We start from the raw sequence: 19,470 nt of genomic DNA, 5'->3' as shown, positions 1-19,470 counted from the left end.
ATATATATATATATATATATATATATATATATATATATATATATATATATATATATTTATGCAAATACGTTTATTCAAAGTATTCTATTTTGGTCAACAAATACATATGGTACGTTATATTTCTGATTACAAATGCGATTGACCTTACGATACGCAGAAACGCTTGTAAAAATATTATTAGTGTTTTCCAAACAGTCGCAGGATTAATATATATACTCAAGCCACAATCCACTTACATTCGTACAGTGTCAAGGAAGAATATTACAAGTTTTATTTATATAATATTATTTTATAATTAACATTATAAAATATTCTCTGTATGTCAGTTATACCACTCTAAGTGTGATGTCGAATCCTGGACCATTCACAATACGAGGCGCACTCGTAAATTATAATAATTTTTTCAACCCGTACGTCTGTCATGTTTGCAAAATTTCAGAGAACTTACAAGTATGTCATTCGTGCCGTTTGATCTCTTACTGCTGTAATGAGCACTTGCAATTGCATCAAAAGGAACATAAAGAGTTTTGTCTGGCTGTATTAAGCTTGAGTGACAAAATATATTACTTCCATGATATAACGCTTAAGGAATGGACTGAAATAAAGAAGGCTAATGTGAGAAGAGTTAAGCATTATCTTGGTCGCGATTTAGAGCCATATGAAGAGCAAATATTGCTATTTGCAAAATCGTGTCTCATATGCCGTCGCCAGAATGACCTGAGTGTCGTTTGCAAGTCATGCATGTCGGTTAGCATGTGTTCTACGCACAAATCGACTGCTTATGTGCACAGCTGCAAAGATCTACGGCTTTGTACAAGACTGGATATCAACGATGCCGTAACAAATGAACAGAATGTATCAATGCCGACAGAGCTTCTAAGTTATGAATTTTTGAGCGATATGAAAACACATCTTGAATATCGTTTAAAACATAATAGTGATTTTGATACTTGGAACTGTGATGATTTTGATACTTGGAACTGTGATGATTTTGATACTTGGAGCTATAATGATTTTTTATATACTAATTACTTGTCAAGACCATTGACGTTGTTATTTAACGTAACGGAAACAGCTGTATACCAACTGACATCTACAACCATTACAATTCACGTTATAGCCGGAACCTTCACGGACAGAAATAGTTTAATGGCATGGGAAATCTTTTTACACCAAATGCTACCTGTTGCATCATTAACTATTGTAATGATAGAGTCAAAATTAGAATATGATACTTATAATACACCGCTTTGTCAAACTTGCTACGCCCTAAATAAAGAACTTCATTTTTATTTTTTTCCTTCAACATACAGTCATTATATAAGCTCTGAGAAATATATGGAACCAGATATAATTATGGGATTTGATATAGATTTGGAGGATGATATAACGGCTATCCTACTAGCAATGTATCAAAACATACCGTTAGTTTTGACCTGCAAATCGGAAGTGAGGGTACAACAAATCGTTACGGAAGTAAGGACAATATTGAATAGAACGCCTATCATTCAGAAGAAGAATAATTTCGCATCTTGTAGACCATATAGAGATGATGAGAGCGATTCTTTGTTCTTTCAACATCAGTATATAATTGTCTATGCTAAAAAAACTTACAAAAGGAAGCAGTTAGGTACTTCTAACAATCACAACCAACCCAGCACCAGCACCAGCAGCTGTTTCTTGGAAGAATAATTGTATCATCACACTGATCGTATCATTATAAAATATATACAACGTAAAAGTTTTTATAAATTTAATTTTTTTCTTGTTTTTGTTATATTTTCTTTTCTAAACATATTTTGCACACATAGAGATCGTAATAACATTGCATTCCTGTTAATGATTTCTTTAAAAACTGCTCGATGCGTCTTTAATGTCCATTATGTATCATACTGAAGATAGTGAATATATTTTCAAAAGTACTTAATAATACGGATTAACATCCATATATACATAAACACACATATACATATATACGCGTGTCGAGATGTTGCGAGAGAATAAAGAGCTGATGGATTGGTCATTGTGTTACTTAATTGTTTTTCATTAGTAGGGAAGTCCACATCGAGAATGTTGTATCAAACGAAACGCACAAATGAATCTGTCAATATATAATGCAGCTGAGTAAATACTGGAACACGTAACGTTTTTGTGATATAATGCGAACTGACTTCAAACAAGAGGAGGTCAAAGTTATACATTACAAGTTAATTATAAACTCTATGTTTCATAACACGGAAGTATACGAAATCAAGTGTCTTTATTTGCAAAATCGTGTATTATTTGTCGTTAACAAGATCACCTGACTGCACGATACTAGCATCAAAAACCTATCTATTACGACTATTCCAATAAGCATAATTTAATAATATAACAGATTATAAATAGATATAGAGATAATATGTTATGTATATTTATATATGTATATATATAATTTTTGTCGTACATATAGTTGTAAAACTACATACTATATCATGCAAAATTGTAAAACTTCCAGATACATGCTGGAACATTTGTAAATATTTTAATAGTGCCATCGACAGTCACCAAATCATCTGTATTGAATGCTAATTGTCCACTGAGTACAAATTGTCATACTTATAAATATAAACACAGATGTTTCGAGCGTTTGTCTCTTTTGCGCTCCGTCCTAGAGTAATATTACAAAATATCTCCCGCTTCTAAACGTTTTATTAAATTATGCAGACATATTTTAGATATTATGTCGACATTTAGAGTGTCTACAGTGCAATTTTTGTCTGTACAATATAATAAATTTTTCTATTCTAACGTTTGCCACGTATGCCACGTATGAAAATCTATACAAACTTTCATGAAGTATTTTCTGTGTGGTATGATTTCGTATTACAGAAAGGAACACAGATTAATGTACTGAGATGTACCAAAGTTTGTATAACAAGGTTATAATAATGTTAAGTATGTAGTGGAACGTGTACAACTCGTGTAATATGACGTTAAGAAATTTGACAATATCCAGGAAAATGTACTTTTATCATATAAAAAATGGAATTTCGTCGTGATCTGGAGCCATACGAAGAGCAAATGTTTCTATTTGCAAAATTGTGCCATACTTGCCATCAACAGAATAATTTGCGAATATTGCATGTCTATCAACATATATTCAGTTCGCTGTTTAACTGATTACGAACATTGCTCTTTCCCTCTTCGATTTTGCTTGTACCTAAACATCCACAATGTTTTCACATCTGAAAACAATCAGAATATTTCTGAAAATCTTATGAGTTTAAGTGCATGAAACGTGTATGATATGCAATATTTTACAAGCAGAATTTGCAACATGATAGAAATATATTTTTTCGTTAAGTGATTATTATGAATATTTTAAATACTTTTCTATATTGTCGACATTGTTTAATGGGATTTCATAAATCAATTTATATATTTCATATTCTGCTGACTCTATACAACCTTTTTACCATTTGTCTTAATGTTTTCTGGAAATTTTATACTTGTACACAGTTTAGTAGCTTGGGAAATCATCTTGTATGAATTTATCCAAATACAAAGCAGCTAATTATAATAATAGGGCCAGAATTATTGGGAAAATGATATGCAGATTTGTGAGAGGTGCATTTACTATAGAAAAGAACTTCAGTGTATCATCGGATGTTGTATTTGAATTTTGCAACCTTACTGCATATACAACTAAATGTGATTATTGTATTTAACGCAAAATTTATGAATAATATAATATTAACGCAAACTTCAGGAGCGATACAGAAAGTTATCCGTTATTTACAACGTCTAAGTCAAGTGAGTGAAGATATAATAACAATGCGAGAAATACTGTACTCACAAGTATCACTCTTTGTTCATGAAACCAATTCGCATCTTTTAAACCTTGCAGAGGATGTTTGTGTACTTTTTTATGATAAGCATTTAATTATCTATCAGAACGTAAAAGTTTCGAATAACCCATGCCAGCAACAATCTTAATGTGTGTAATTTCAACTATAATTATAAGAAAACTTCATGTACAGTAAGTTTAACCATGTGTGTGTGTATATTTCTTAGTGATATGATGGTAAATTCAAGTTAGTGAAAGACATAGTTTTTATACCAAAAATTATCACAATAAAAACTTAATTCATAAAACTTAAGCTGTACGCTTTAAACTTAAAAAAAAATATCAATCACAGTTAAATGTGAGAGAAATAATTGACTGTAATTAGGCAACTTGTTACGCAAACGTGCGCGCACGCGCAGTTTAAGGCTTAAAGCTTAAGCCTTAAGTTACGTTTTTATATTCAAATATCAGATATGTATTTACAGGTTCATATTTATTATCACATACGTAATAAAATATATATGTAATAATTATTATATTATTCGCATTAAAAAAAAATTGTTGAACCTGAGATTGTTAAACTATTATATAACAATATTGTAATAGTATTAATTACCTCATCACATCGATGACAATATTATAAAAAGCAAGTCGTTTTCATTGATCTATCATAAGTTTCCTTAGGAAGAATATTTTTTCTTTAATTCGCTGTTTTACCATTTTATTTTCAATTTGTTATCTTCGGTTAGTATTATCATCTGTTCAATTGTATTATAGGATATATAGCATAATATGTTCTAATATACAAGTAATTACATTATGTGTGTAGTTCTCCTGTACAATAGAAATGCACCTATATCGTATAGCGCAATAGTTACATAACTTTAATACAATATACGATATTCTTATAATTTCTCGTTGTACGAAATGATATACAATGTGAACCAGTTATTGTATAAAGTATGAGATAAATGTTTTTCATAGATCTCTTCTATCTGCAGAAAAAACAATTCTGACGAAAACATTTTTTTTCCATAATTTTACAAATTCAAGATGCGTTTAAGCGATTTTATTGTAGTACGTGTTGATTCCGTGTATCACACGTATTTCACTAAGTAACAACTTGGCAATATTTTCTAGGTGTAAACTGTTATATGCTTCTTGATATATGCTTTAAACGAATTCACGAAATTCTACTCGACCAGAAATATCCGTTATATTTGCAAAGTAAAATTGTTAATATTTTCTACTTATATGACTAAGTGTTATTGTAAGATATAGCGTAGATTATACACACACACACACACATATATATATATATATATATATATATATATATATATATATATAATAAATTTAAATTTATAATATGTTATAATAAATAAATAAATAAGTATATATATATATATATATATATATATTTATTTATTTATTGCAAATATGCTTATTCAAAGTATTCTATTTCGGTCAACAAATAGACATGGTACGTTATATTTCTGTTTACAAATACAATTGACCTTACGCAGAAATGCTTGTAAAATTATTATTATTTTTCAAAGTCGCAGGATTAACATATATACTCAAGCTACAATCCACTAACATTCGTACGGTGTCAAGCAAAAATATTACAAGTTTTATTTATATAACATTATTTTATAATTAACATTATAAAATATCATTCTCTGTTAAACGACACAAGTTATACCGTCCTAAGCGTGATGTTGAATCCTGGACCACCCATAATACGAGACCCAATCGTAAATTATAATAATTTTTTCAATCCGTACGTCTGTCATGTTTGCAAAATTTCAGAGAATCTGCAAGTATGTCAGTGGTGCCGTTTGATCTCTTACTGCTGCAAAGAGCACTTGCAGTTGCATCGAGAGCAACACAAAGAGTTTTGTCTGGCTGTAGTAAGCTTGAGTGACGAAATATACTACTCCCATAATTTGACGCTTAAGGAATGGACTGAATACAAGAAAGCTAATGTGAGAAGAGTCAAGCATAAGCTTGGTCGCGATCTAGAATCATATGAAGAGCAAATATTGCTATTTGCAAAATCGTGTCTCATATGCCGCCGCCAGAATGACCTGAGTATCGTTTGCAACACATGCATGTCGGTCACCATGTGTTCTACGCACAAATCGGTTTCTTATGTGCACAGCTGCGCGTACCTACGGCTTTGTACAGGACTGGATATCAACCATGCCATAACAAATGAAGAGGATATACTAATACCGAAAGAGCTTCTAAGATATGAATTTTTGAGCGACATGACAATATATCTTCAACATCGTTTAAGTTATAGTAGAGATTTTGATACTTGGAACTATACTGATTTTTTATATACAAATTACTTGTCAAGACCATTGACGTTGTTATATAACGTAATAGGAACAAGTACATACCCACTGATAAGTGAAATTACAATTCACGTTATAGCCGGAACCTTCACGGACCATAATAGTCTATTGGCTTGGGAAGTCTTTTTACATCAAATGAAGTGTCCCTCGTCACTAATTGTTGTAATGATAGACTCAAAATTAGAAGATGATAAAGAGATGGAGTTTATAGATCTTTGTGAAACTTGCCAGATTCGACGTAATGCACTTTGTTTTGATTATCATTCTAAGACATACAGTGATTATATGAAATCTGTGGAAACTGAAGATCCAAATATAATTATGGGATTTGATATAGATTTTGAGAAGGATAAAATGGCTATCCAAAAAGCATTGACGTATACCAGTAAGAACATACCGTTAGTTTTGACCTGCAAATCAGAAAGTAGGGCACAACAAATTGTTGCGGAAATAAGGACAACATGGTACAAAAAGCCTATCATTCAGAAGAAGAATAATTTCGCATCTTGTAGACCATATAGAGATGATGAGAGCGATTCTGTGTTCTTTCAACATCAGTATATAATTGTCTATGCTAAAAAAACTTACAAAAGGAAGCAGTTAGGTACTTCTAACAATCACAACCAACCCAGCACCAGCACCAGCAGCTGTTTCTTGGAAGAATAATTGTATCATCACACTGATCGTAACATTATAAAATATATACAAGGTAAAAGTTTTTATAAATTTAATTTTTTTCTTGTTTTTGTTATATTTTCTTTTCTAAACATATTTTGCACACATAGAGATCGTAATAACATTGCATTCCTGTTAATGATTTCCTTAAAAACTGCTCGGTGCGTCTTTAATGTCCATTATGTATCATACTGAAGATAGTGAATATATTTTCAAAAGTACTTAATAATACGGACTAATACCCACATATACATATACATACACACACATATACAGGTACGCGTGTCGAGATGTTACGAGAGAATAGAGCTGATGGAATGTGCTACATAATTGTTTTTCATTGTAGGGAAGTCCACATCGAGAATGCTGTATCAAACGAAACGCACGAATAAATCTGTCAATATATAATGCAGCTGAATGAATATTGAAACATGTAATGTTTTTATGACATAATGCGAAATGGGCTAGCTTTAAACAAGAGAAAGTCAAAGTTATACATCACAAGTTAATTATGAGCTCTATATTTCGTGACCCAGAAATGTACGAAATCAAGTGTCTTTATTTGTAAAATGTATTGTTTGTCGTATTGTTATTACGTATTGTTTGTCGTTAATAGGATCACCTGACTGCACGACCCCGGCATCGTAAATTGCTCTATTACGATTATTTCAATAAGGATAATTTAGTAATATAGTAGATTATAAATAGATAGAGAGATAAGATGTTATATACGTATATATATGTATATATATAATTTTTGTCGTATATATATTCTAAAACTATATATTATATTATACATAATTTTAAAACTTTCAGATACATGCTGGAACATTTGTGAATATTTCATTGGTGAATATTTTATTAGTGCCATCGATAGTCGCCGAGTTGACATATGTACTGAATGGCAATTATTCACTCAGTACAAATTTTGATGCATGTAAATAGAAACACAGATGTCTCGAGTGTTTTTCTCTTTTGCGCGCCATTCTATATGAATATTACAAAATACCTGCCGCTTCTAAATGTTAAGTATGCGGGCATATTTTAGATATTATGTCGACATTTGGATTGTCTACAGTGTAATTTTTGTCTGTACAATATAATAAGTTTTTCGATCTCAATGTTTGCCACGTATGCAAGTCTGTATAAGCTTTCATGAAGTATTTTCTGTGTGGTATGCTTTCGTATTACAACAACGAGCGCAGATTAATGTACATATCGAATGAGATATATCGAAGTTTGTATAACAAGTTTATAATAATGTTAAGTATGTTGTGGAACGAGTACAACCCGCGTAATTTGACGTTGAAAACATTAACTATGTCCAAAAAGATGTAATTTTATCATATAAAAAAAGGAACTTTTGGACGTGATCTGGTACGTGATCGTACGTGATCGTACGAAGAGCAAATGTTTTTATTTGCAAAATTGTGCCATATCTGCCATCAGCTGAATAATTTGCGAATATTGCATGCCTATCAACATGTATTCAGTTCACTGTTTAACTGATTACGAATATTGCTCCTTTCCTCTTCGGTTTTGCTTGGACCTGAACATCCACAATGTTTTTGCATCTGAATACAATCGAAACATTCCTGAAAATCTTCTGAGTATAAGTGCATGAGATATATATGATATGCAATATTTTACAAGCAGAGATTTGCAACGTGATAGAAACATATTTTTATTAAGTGATTATTTTTTCATTATGTGATTATTATGAATATTTTAAATACTTTTCTATATTTTCGACATTGTTTAATGGGATTTTATAAATCAATTTATATATTACATATTTTGCTGCCTCTATACTATTTTTTTACCGTTTTTAAATCTTTCGGAAGTTTTATATTTGTACACAGTTTAGTAGCTTCGGAAGTCATTTTGTATGAACTTTATCCAAATACAAAGCAGCTAATTATAATAATAGGCCAAGAATTATCGGGAAAATGATATGCAGATTTGTGAGAGGTGCATTTACCATAGAAAAGAACTTCAGTGTTTCATCGGATGTTGTATTTGAATTTTGCAACCTTACTGCATATACAACTAAATGTGATTATTGTATTTAACGCAAAATTTATGAATAATATAACATTAACGCAAACTTTAGGAGCGATACAGAAAGTTATCCGTTATTTACAACGTCTGCAACACTAAGTCAAGTGAGTGAAGATATAATAACAATGCGAGAAATACTGTACTCACAAGTATCACTCTTTGTTCATGAAACCAATTCCCATCTTTTAAACCATGCAGAGACTATGAGGATGTTTGTGTACTTTTTTATGATAAACATTTAATTATCTATCAGAACGTAAAAGTTTCGAATAACCCATGCCAGCAACAATCTTAATGTGTGTAATTTCAACTATAATTATAAGAAAACTTCATGTACAGTAAGTTTAACCATGTGTGTGTGTATATGGCTTAGTGATATGATGGTAAATTCAAGTTAGTGAAAGACATAGTTTTTATACCAAAAATTATCACAATAAAAACATAAGTCATAAAACTTAAGCTGTAAGCTTTAAACTTAAAAAAAATTATCAATCACAGTTAATTGTGAGAGAAATAATTGACTGTAATTAGGCAACTTATTACGCAAACGCGCGCGCACGCGCAGTTTAAGGCTTAAAGCTTAAGCCTTAAGTTACGTTTATATATTCAAATATCAGATATGTATTTACAGGTTCATATTTATTATCACATACGTAATAAAATATGTATGTAATAATTATTATATTATTCGCATTAAAAAAAAATTGTTGAATCTGAGATTGTTAAACTATTATATAACAATATTGTAATATTATTAATTACCTCATCACATCGACAATATTATAAAAAGCAAGTCGTTTTCATTGATCTATTATAAGTTTCCTTAGGAAGAATATTTTTTCTTTAATTCGCTGTTTTACCATTTTATTTTCAATTTGTTATCTTATAATAATATTAATCTTATCTTATAATTATCTTATAATATATTAATATAATATTTTCTGCTTATATGACTAAGTGTTATTGTAAGATATAGCGTAGATTATACACACACACACACACATATATATATATATATATATATATATATATATATATATATATATATATATATAATAAATTTAAATATATAATATATTATAATAAATAAATAAATAAGTATATATATATATTTATTTATTTGTTTATTGCAAATATGCTCATTCAAAGTATTCTATTTCGGTCAACAAATAGACATGGTACGTTATATTTCTGTTTACAAATACAATTGACCTTACGCAGAAATGCTTGTAAAATTATTATTGTTTTTCAAAGTCGCAGGATTAACATATATACTCAAGCTACAATCCACTAACATTCGTACGGTGTCAAACAAGAATATTACAAGTTTTATTTATATAACATTATTTTATAATTAACATTATAAAATATCATTCTCTATTAAACGACATAAGTTATACCGTTCCAAGCATGATGTTGAATCCTGGATCACCCATAATACGGGACCCAATCGTAAATTATAATAATTTTTTCAATCCGTACGTCTGTCATGTTTGCAAAATTTCAGAGAATCTGCAAGTATGTCAGTGGTGCCGTTTGATCTCTTACTGCTGCAAAGAGCACTTGCAGTTGCATCGAGAGCAACACAAAGAGTTTTGTCTGGCTGTAGTAAGCTTGAGTGACGAAATATACTACTCCCATAATATGACGCTTAAGGAATGGACTGAATTCAAGAAAGCTAATGTGAGAAGAGTCAAGCATAAGCTTGGTCGCGATCTAGAGTCATATGAACAGCAAATATTGCTATTTGCAAAATCGTGTCTCATATGCCGCCGCCAGAATGACCTGAGTATCGTTTGCAACACATGCATGTCGGTCACCATGTGTTCTACGCACAAATCGGCTTCTTATGTGCACAGCTGCGCGTACCTACGGCTTTGTACAGGACTGGATATCAACTATGCCATAACAAATGAAGAGGATATACTAATACCGGAAGAGCTTCTAAGATATGAATTTGTATGCGACATGACAATATATCTTCAACATCGTTTAAGTTATAGTAGAGATTTTGATACTTGGAGCTATGCTGATTTTTTATATACAAATTACTTGTCAAGACCATTGACGTTGTTATATAACGGAATAGAAATAAATATATACCCACTGATAAATGAAATTACAATTCACGTTATAGCCGGAACCTTCACGGACCAAAATAGTCTATTGGCTTGGGAAGTCTTTTTACATCAAATGGAGCGTCCCTCGTCACTAATTGTTGTAATGATAGAGTCGAAATTAGAAGATGGTAAACAGTCTGATTTTATAGGTCTTTGTGAAACTTGCCAGATTCAACGTAATGCACTTAGTTTTGATTATTATTCTAAGACATACAGTGATTATATGAAATTAGTGGAAACTGAAGATCCAGATATAATTATGGGATTTGATATAGATTTTGAGAAGGATAAAATGGCTATCCAAAAAGCATTAACGTATACTAGTAAGAACATACCGTTAGTTTTGACCTGCAAATCAGAAAGTAGGGCACAACAAATCGTTGCGGAAGTAAGGACAACATGGTACAAAAAGCCTATCATTCAGAAGAAGAATAACTTCGCATCTTGTAGACCATATAGAGATGATGAGAGCGATTCTGTGTTCTTTCAACATCAGTATATAATTGTCTATGCTAAAAAGACTTACAAAAGGGAGCAGTTAGGTACTTCTAACAATCACAACCAACCCAGCACCAGCACCAGCAGCTGCTTCTTGGAAGAATAATTGTATCACACTGATCGTATCATTATAAAACATATACAAGGTAGAAGTTTTTATAAATTTAATTTTTTTCTTGTTTTTGTTATATTTTCTTTTCTAAACATATTTTGCACACATAGAGATCGTAATAACATTGCATTCCTTTTAATGATTTCCTTAAAAACTGCTCGGTGCGTCTTTAATGTCCATTATGTACCATACTGAAGATAGTGAATATATTTTCAAAAGTACTTAATAATACAGACTAACACCCACATATTCATATACATACACACACATATACATATACGTGTGTCGAGATGTTACGAGAGAATAGAGCTGATGGAATGTGCCACATAATTGTTTTTCATTGTAGAGAAGTCCACATCGAGAATGCTGTATCAAACGAAACGCACGAATAAATCTGTCAATATATAATGCAGCTGAATGAATATTGAAACATGTAATGTTTTTATGACATAATGCGAAATGGGCTAGCTGTAAACAAGAAGAAGTCAAAGTTATACATCACAAGTTAATTATGAGCTCTATATTTCGTGACCCGGAAATGTACGAAATCAAGTGTCTTTATTTGTAAAATGTATTGTTTGTCGTATTACGTATTGTTTGTCGTTAATAGGATCACCTGGCTGCACGACTCCGGCATCGTAAATTGCTCTATTACGATTATTTCAATAAGGATAATTTAGTAATATAGCAGATTATAAATAGATAGAGAGATAAGATGTTATATACATATATATATGTATATATATAATTTTTGTCGTATATAGTTCTAAAACTATATATTATATTATACATAATTGTAAAACTTTCAGATATATGCTGGAACATTTGTGAATATTTTATTAGTGCCATCGATAGTCGCCGAGTTGACATCTGTACTGAATGGCAATTATTCACTCAGTACAAATTTTGATACATGTAAATAGAAACACAGATGTCTCGAGTGTTTTTCTCCTTTGCGCGCCATTCTATATGAATATTACAAAATACCTGCCGCTTCTAAATGTTAAGTATGCGGGCATATTTTAGATATTATGTCGACATTTGGATTGTCTACAGTGTAATTTTTGTCTGTACAATATAATAAGTTTTTCGATCTCAATGTTTGCCACGTATGCAAGTCTGTACAAGCTTTCATGAAGTATTTTCTGTGTGGTATGCTTTCGTATTACAGCAACGAGCGCAGATTAATGTACATATCGAATGAGACATATCGAAGTTTGTATAACAAGTTTATAATAATGTTAAGTATGTTGTGGAACGTGTACAACTCGCGTAATTTGACGTTGAAAAAATTAACTATGTCCAAAAAGATGTAATTTTATCATATAAAAAAAGGAACTTTTGGACGTGATCTGGTACGTGATCGTATGTGATCGTACGAAGAGCAAATGTTTTTATTTGCAAAATTGTGCCATATCTGCCATCAGCTGAATAATTTGCGAATATTGCATGCCTATCAACATGTATTCAGTTCACTGATTACGAACATTGCTCCTTTCCTCTTCGGTTTTGCTTGGACCTGAACATCCACAATGTTTTTGCATATGAATACAATCGAAACATTCCTGAAAATCTTCTGAGTATAAGTGCATGAGATATATATGATATGCAATATTTTACAAGCAGAGATTTGCAACGTGATAGAAACATATTTTTATTAAGTGATTATTTTTTCATTATGTGATTATTATGAATATTTTAAATACTTTTCTATATTTTCGACATTGTTTAATGGGATTTTATAAATCAATTTATATATTACATATTTTGCTGCCTCTATACCACTTTTTTACCGTTTTTAAATCTTCAGGAAGTTTTATATTTGTACACAGTTTAGTAGCTTCGGAAGTCATTTTGTATGAACTTTATCCAAATACAAAACAGCTAATTGTAATAATAGGGCCAGAATTATTGGGAAAATATGTTATGCAGATTTGTGAAAGATGCATTCACGGTAAAAAAGAGCTTCAGTTTCATTGGATGTTGTATTACAATTTTGCTACTTCACTGCATATGCAACTGAATGTGATTATTGTATTTAACGCAAAATTTAGGAATAATATAATATTAAAGAAACTTTAGGAACAATATAGAATGGAAGTTATTCGTTATTTATAACGTCTGCAACGCTAAGTCAAGCGAGTAAAGATATAATAACAATACGAAAAGTGCGTTAGTTAGTTAGTTAGTTAGTACAAGCAATTAATTACGCGTTCGAAGAATTAGAAAACCAAAATACGTTGGCGAGGGTTCAGGCATCGATAATTAGACGGACGCGTTTATGTATCCGGCAACGAGAGTTCCATCAATACTGTAACTGATAAAATAAAATTCTGTTCATTAAAAGTTTTCTTTGTTTTTCCTTAATAGCTTTTAGATATCGTGTAAACATTGTTTATAAACACTTTATAAGTGTTAAATGTCACCTTACGAACCGTAGCTTAGCCGGAACAGCATACGCAGCGCATTTTCAAATTCGATTTTCTCCAAAACTAAGTCGAAAATAAAAAAAATTTTATCCTATGCTGTTTTCTCATTTTTTCATAAGGAATCACGTCGTGCCGATTTTTATACGTTATTCGGCCAGACTCTGTGTATGTCTATATACATATATATATATGTGTGTGTGTGTGTGTGTGTTTATTGCAATTATACTTATTCAAAATATTCTTTTTCTGCCAACGAATTCCCGCAGTTCTTTATATTTCTAAATACAAATACGATTGACCTCATGATACGCAGAAACGCTTGTAAACATATTATTAGTGTTTTTCAAACACTGGCAGGATCAACATATATACACAAGCCACATTTCACTAAGATACATACAGTGTGAAGCAAGAATATTACAAGTTTTATTTATATAAATTAAAATTACAAAATATCATTTTCTGTACGTCAGTTATACCGTTCTAAGCGTGATGTCGAATCCTGGACCATCCAGAATACGAAACACTCGTACAAACAAAGCACTTGTAAATTATAATAATTTTTTCAATCCGTATCTCTGTCATGTTTGCAAAACTTCAACGAACCTGCAAATATGTCATTCGTGCCGTTTGATATCTTACTGCTCCAAGGAGCACTTGCAGTTGCATCGAGAGCAACACAAAGAGTTTTGTCTGGCTGTATTAAGCCTGAGTAACGAAATATACTACTCCCATAATATGACGCTTAAGGAATGGACTGCATTAAAGAAGGCTAATGTGAAAAGAGTTAAGCATAAATTGGGTCGCAATCTAGAACCATATGAAGAGCAAATATTGCTATTTGCAAAATCGTGTCTTATATGCCGCCGCCAGAATAACCTGAGTGTCGTTTGCAAGTCATGCACATCAGTCAGCATGTGTTATAGGCACATATCGACTCCTTATGTGCATACCTGCTACTACCTAAAGCTTTGTATAACATTGGATATTCTCAGTGCCGTAAGAAGTGAACGGAATACACAAATCCCGTTAGAGGTTCTAAATTTTACTTATTTGACGGACATGTCAACATATTTTACACATTTAGGACGTAGTTGTGATTTCGATACTTGGAGCTATGTTAATTTTTTACATACTAATTATTTGTCAAGACCATTGACGTTGATCTATTACTTACCAAGTGCAAATATAGAACTGATGTTTTCTACAATCTTCATAATTCACGTTATAGCTGGAAGCTTCACGGATCGAAATAGTCAATCGGCTTGGGAAGCCTTTTTACATCAATTGCTTCCTGATACGTCATTAATGATTATAATGATAGGGCCAAAATTAGAAAAAAGTGTTTATAAAATACACCTTTGTCAAACTTGCCACCGTCAAAATAAGGAAGTTCGTTTTATTTATTATCCTATGACATATAGACATTATAAACGCTCTCGTATATATCTAGCACCACATATAATTATGGGATTTAATATAGATTTTGAGGATGATAGTACGGCTATTCTAGAAGCATTGTGTGAGAATAAACCGTTATTTTTGACCTGCACATCGAAAAATAAGACGCAACAATTCGTTACGGAAATAGAGAAAACATTGTGCATAAAGCCTGCCTTTAATAAGAAGAATAAATTTGCATCTTGTAGACCATATAGAGATGTTGAAAGTGATTCTATAATCTTTCTTCATCAGTATTTAATTATCTATTATGAAACAGCTTGTCAAAAGAGTAACTTAAATATTTCTTATAATTACAACCAACCCAGCACCAGCCGCGGTTTATCTCAAGAATAATCGTCACACTGATCGTATCATTATAAAGAATATACAAGGTAGAAGCCTTTTATAAATTTATATTTTGTTCTTAATTTTTGTATATTTTATTTTCTAAGCATAACATGCTGTTTGTATAATATTTACACACCTAAAAATCATAATTATATTGTATTCCTTTTAATGGTTTCCTTAAAAAATGCTGGGCGTGTCTTTAAAGTCTGTTATGTATTATATTGAAGATAGTGAATATATTTTCGAAGTATTTAATAATACAAACTAACACGCACATATACATATACACATATATAGAATAGAATATTCATTGAGTTACATAATTGTTTTTCATTCTAGGGAGCTCCACATCGAATATGCTGCATTGAAAGAAACGCACGAACAAATCTGTTAATATATAATGCAGCTGAGTGAATACTGAATATGTAAGGTTCTCGTGATATAATACGAAATGGACTAACTTTAAACGAGAGAAAGTTATACAAGTTATTTACGAGCTATATGTTTCACGACCTGAAAGTGTACGAAATCAAATGTTCTCATTTGTGAAATCATGTATTATTTGTCGTTGACAGGATCATCTGGCAGCATGATTCCGACATCGGAAATCTCTTTATTGCTACTAATACAATAAGGATGATTTAGTTATATAATAGATTAAATAGACGTAGAGTTACAATGTTATATGTGCATTTGTTATATATATGTATGTGTATATATATATATATATATATATATATATATATATATATATATATATATATAATATATATATATATATATATATATGTATATGTATATATGTATATGTATATATATGAATATTTTTCGTCATAAATAGTTGTAAAACTTCCCGATGCATGTTACAACATTTGTTTCACGAACTGAAAGTGTACGAAATCAAATGTCCTCTTTTGTCAAATTATGTATTATTTGTCGTTGACAGGGTCATCTGGCTGCATGATTCCGACATCGGAAATCTCTTTATTATTACTAATTCAATAAGGATAATTTAGTTATATAATAGATTAAATAGACGTAGAGTTACAATGTTATATGTGCATTTGTTATATATATGTATGTGTATATATATATATATATATATATATATATATATATATATATATATATATATATGTATATGTATATATGTATATGTATATATATGTATATTTTTCGTCATAAATAGTTATATCATATATAGTTGTAAAACTTCCCGATACATACTACATTTGTATTTTATTGAATTTTGTTGCCTCTCGACCATCGCAAAGTCGACATCTGTACTGAATGCCAGTTCACTGAGTACAAATTGTCATACATGTGAATATAAATATAAATGCTTCGAGCGTTTCACTCTTTCGCGCGCGCTGTTCTAGGTTAATATTATAAAATATCTCTCGTTTCCAAGCGTTAATTACTCGGACATATTTTAGATATTATGTTGACATTTAGACTATCTACGGAGCAATTTTTGTCTGTACAATATAATTAATTTTGCTATTTCAACGTATGCAAATCTAAACAAGCTTTCATGATATATTTTCGGTGTGGTATGATTTTGTATTACAGAAAGAAGCACAGATTTAACGCATCGAGCGAGACATATCGAAGTTTGCATAATATGGTTATAATAATGTTAAGTACATAGTGGAACGTATACAACTCGCGTAATATGACGTTGAAGAAATTGACTATATCCAAAAAGATGTACTTGTATCATATATATAAAAGGAACTTCAATATGATCTGCAGTCGTACGAAGAGCAAATGTCTTTATTTTCAAAATTGTGCCATATTTACCATCAGCAGAATAATTTGTGAATATTGCATGTCTTTTAATATGTATTCCGTTCACCTTTTAACTGATGACGAACATTGTTCCTTCCCTCTTCGGCTTTGCTTGGACCTGAACATCCTCAATGCTTTCACATGTAAAAACAATCGAAACATTCCCGATAATCTTCTGGATGCAAGTGCAAGAGATGTATATAATATGCAATGTTTTGCAACCAGAAGTTTGCAACGTGATTGAAACATATTTTCTTGGCTATATGATAATTATGAATATACTGAATACTTTTCTATACCGTTGACAATGTTTAATGGGATTTTATAAACCAATTTATTACATGTTCTGCCGCCTTCACACGATCTTTTTATACTTCATCTTATAATGTCCAGAAGTTTTATACATGTACACATTTTAGTAGTTTGGAAAATCATTTTTTTATGAACTTCATCCAAATACAAAGCTACTAATTGTAATAATAGTGCCAGAGTTATTGGAAAAATAGTATGTTATTCAAATTTGTGAGAGGTGCATTCACGGTAAAAAAGAACTTCAGTGTATCGTCGGATGTTGTATCATAACTTTGCAACTTCATTGCATATGCAAATAATGTGATTACTGTATTTAACGCAAAATTTAGGAATAATACAATATTAATTAAATAATATAATATTTTAAGTTTAATATAATATTAATAATATAATATTAAACTTAACAGCAATGCAGAGCCAAGATTATCTGTTAATTATGACGTCTACATCGTTAAGTCAAGCGAGTTATAATAACGATATGAAAAGTACTATGCTCACAAATATCACTCTTTGTTAATAAAAGCAATAAATTCCCATCTTTTAAACTACGTAAAGACCATGAGGAGGTTTGTGTACTTTTTTATAATCAAGATTTAATTATCTATCAAAACGTAAATCTTCTGAGTGATTCGTGCTAGAATCTTAATGTGTATAATGTCAACTAGAATTATATGAAAATTTATATACAAAATTTATGTATCACTGTGTCTCAGTGGTATTATGGTAAACTCAAGTTTGTAAAGGACATAGTTTTCATATATCAGATATGTAATTTTTGTATTTAAATGTGTTATCAATATATGTATTTAAAAAAAATATGTATGTGATAATAATTATATTGTTCGTATCTGAAAAGATTATTATCGATAACGTACAGATAGTTGATTAATTGTTTCGCATTATATATGTATATATAACTATATAATTGTTTCCCATTATATATGTAATTGTATATATATATACATATGATATATCAACAATTACGTCTTAACTTAACTGTTCTCATAATGTATACGTCATATATATTATACGTAGCATAAATAATAATTAAAACATATTGTTATACCGCCTTTCCGTTATCGAGAATTTTAGTACGGAAATACTGCTCGATAACGAATATTCATAATTTGTTATCTTTTTCAATACAAATTGTATTGCACCAATATTATTAGAATAAAACACAGGTGCATTAGTAAGCATTTCATTAGTATCTTTCAAATAGTCGTCAAATCAATGTCTATAACGAATATAAAATTTTTTTGCGCATATCAGACTACGAGTTTCGCGCTCTGTATCTCTAAAACCCTCCGTTATAAATAAAACAATTCTAAATATCAATGATATAAATCTATCATTTATATCCCTATTTGCGCAGATTTTACATTATGAAAACAGAATGAAACGCCTAACTTACAACATCCAGCTTTACACTCTATAACTATCTTTTCCACCCTAATCTTTATCACGTCTACAAGTCGCAGATTATGAA

At 30.6% G+C, this 19,470-nt stretch overlaps 3 protein-coding genes across 13 annotated transcripts in view; 2 read left to right on the top strand and 1 right to left on the bottom strand.

Annotated features, from left to right (window-relative positions):
- Positions 1-19,470, bottom strand: part of LOC116846861 (four and a half LIM domains protein 2) — a 642,247-nt gene that overhangs the window by 275,321 nt on the left and 347,456 nt on the right. The window lies entirely within an intron of this gene.
- On the top strand, positions 3,882-12,131 carry LOC116846876. Of its 6 annotated transcripts, XR_004378607.1 has the most exons (6): positions 3,882-4,021; positions 5,642-6,901; positions 6,978-7,143; positions 7,214-9,266; positions 10,436-11,692; positions 12,005-12,131. XR_004378607.1 is itself a non-coding variant. In XM_032821262.1 (5 exons), exons 3-4 carry the CDS (start codon positions 9,260-9,262, stop codon positions 11,650-11,652), a joined length of 1,224 nt encoding a protein of 407 aa, XP_032677153.1. In that variant the 5' UTR covers positions 5,290-6,901; positions 6,978-7,143; positions 7,214-9,259; the 3' UTR covers positions 11,653-11,692; positions 12,005-12,131. The 6 variants fall into 6 exon arrangements, 3 of the variants coding, with proteins under 3 accessions (XP_032677153.1, XP_032677152.1, XP_032677151.1); XM_032821262.1 differs by lacking the exon at positions 3,882-4,021 and having other exon boundaries at positions 5,290-6,901; XR_004378606.1 differs by lacking the exons at positions 3,882-4,021; positions 10,436-11,692; positions 12,005-12,131 and having other exon boundaries at positions 5,299-6,901; positions 7,065-7,143; positions 7,214-7,871.
- On the top strand, positions 14,340-19,319 carry LOC116846881. 2 transcript variants are annotated; one of them, XM_032821270.1, is made up of 3 exons: positions 14,340-15,479; positions 15,571-15,922; positions 16,218-19,319. In XM_032821270.1, the coding sequence occupies exons 1-2, from the start codon at positions 14,580-14,582 to the stop codon at positions 15,598-15,600; spliced, it is 930 nt and encodes a 309-aa protein (XP_032677161.1). In that variant the 5' UTR covers positions 14,340-14,579; the 3' UTR covers positions 15,601-15,922; positions 16,218-19,319. The 2 variants fall into 2 exon arrangements, with proteins under 2 accessions (XP_032677161.1, XP_032677160.1); XM_032821269.1 differs by having other exon boundaries at positions 14,351-15,922.

Source organism: Odontomachus brunneus, unplaced genomic scaffold, assembly GCF_010583005.1.
Source record: "Odontomachus brunneus isolate Ranch 3 - 2012 unplaced genomic scaffold, Obru_v1 Obru_scaffold_071, whole genome shotgun sequence".
Lineage (NCBI taxonomy): Eukaryota > Metazoa > Arthropoda > Insecta > Hymenoptera > Formicidae > Odontomachus > Odontomachus brunneus.
The sequence above is the reverse complement of the archived record's forward strand: the minus strand, read 5'-3'. Positions and strand labels throughout refer to the sequence as shown.

Bases quoted from the DNA above. Each gene is read 5' to 3' on its own strand.
- LOC116846881 (XM_032821269.1), top strand. From the start codon at position 14,580: ATGTCGAATCCTGGACCATCCAGAATACGAAACACTCGTACAAACAAA.
- LOC116846876 (XM_032821260.1), top strand. From the start codon at position 10,339: ATGATGTTGAATCCTGGATCACCCATAATACGGGACCCAATCGTAAAT.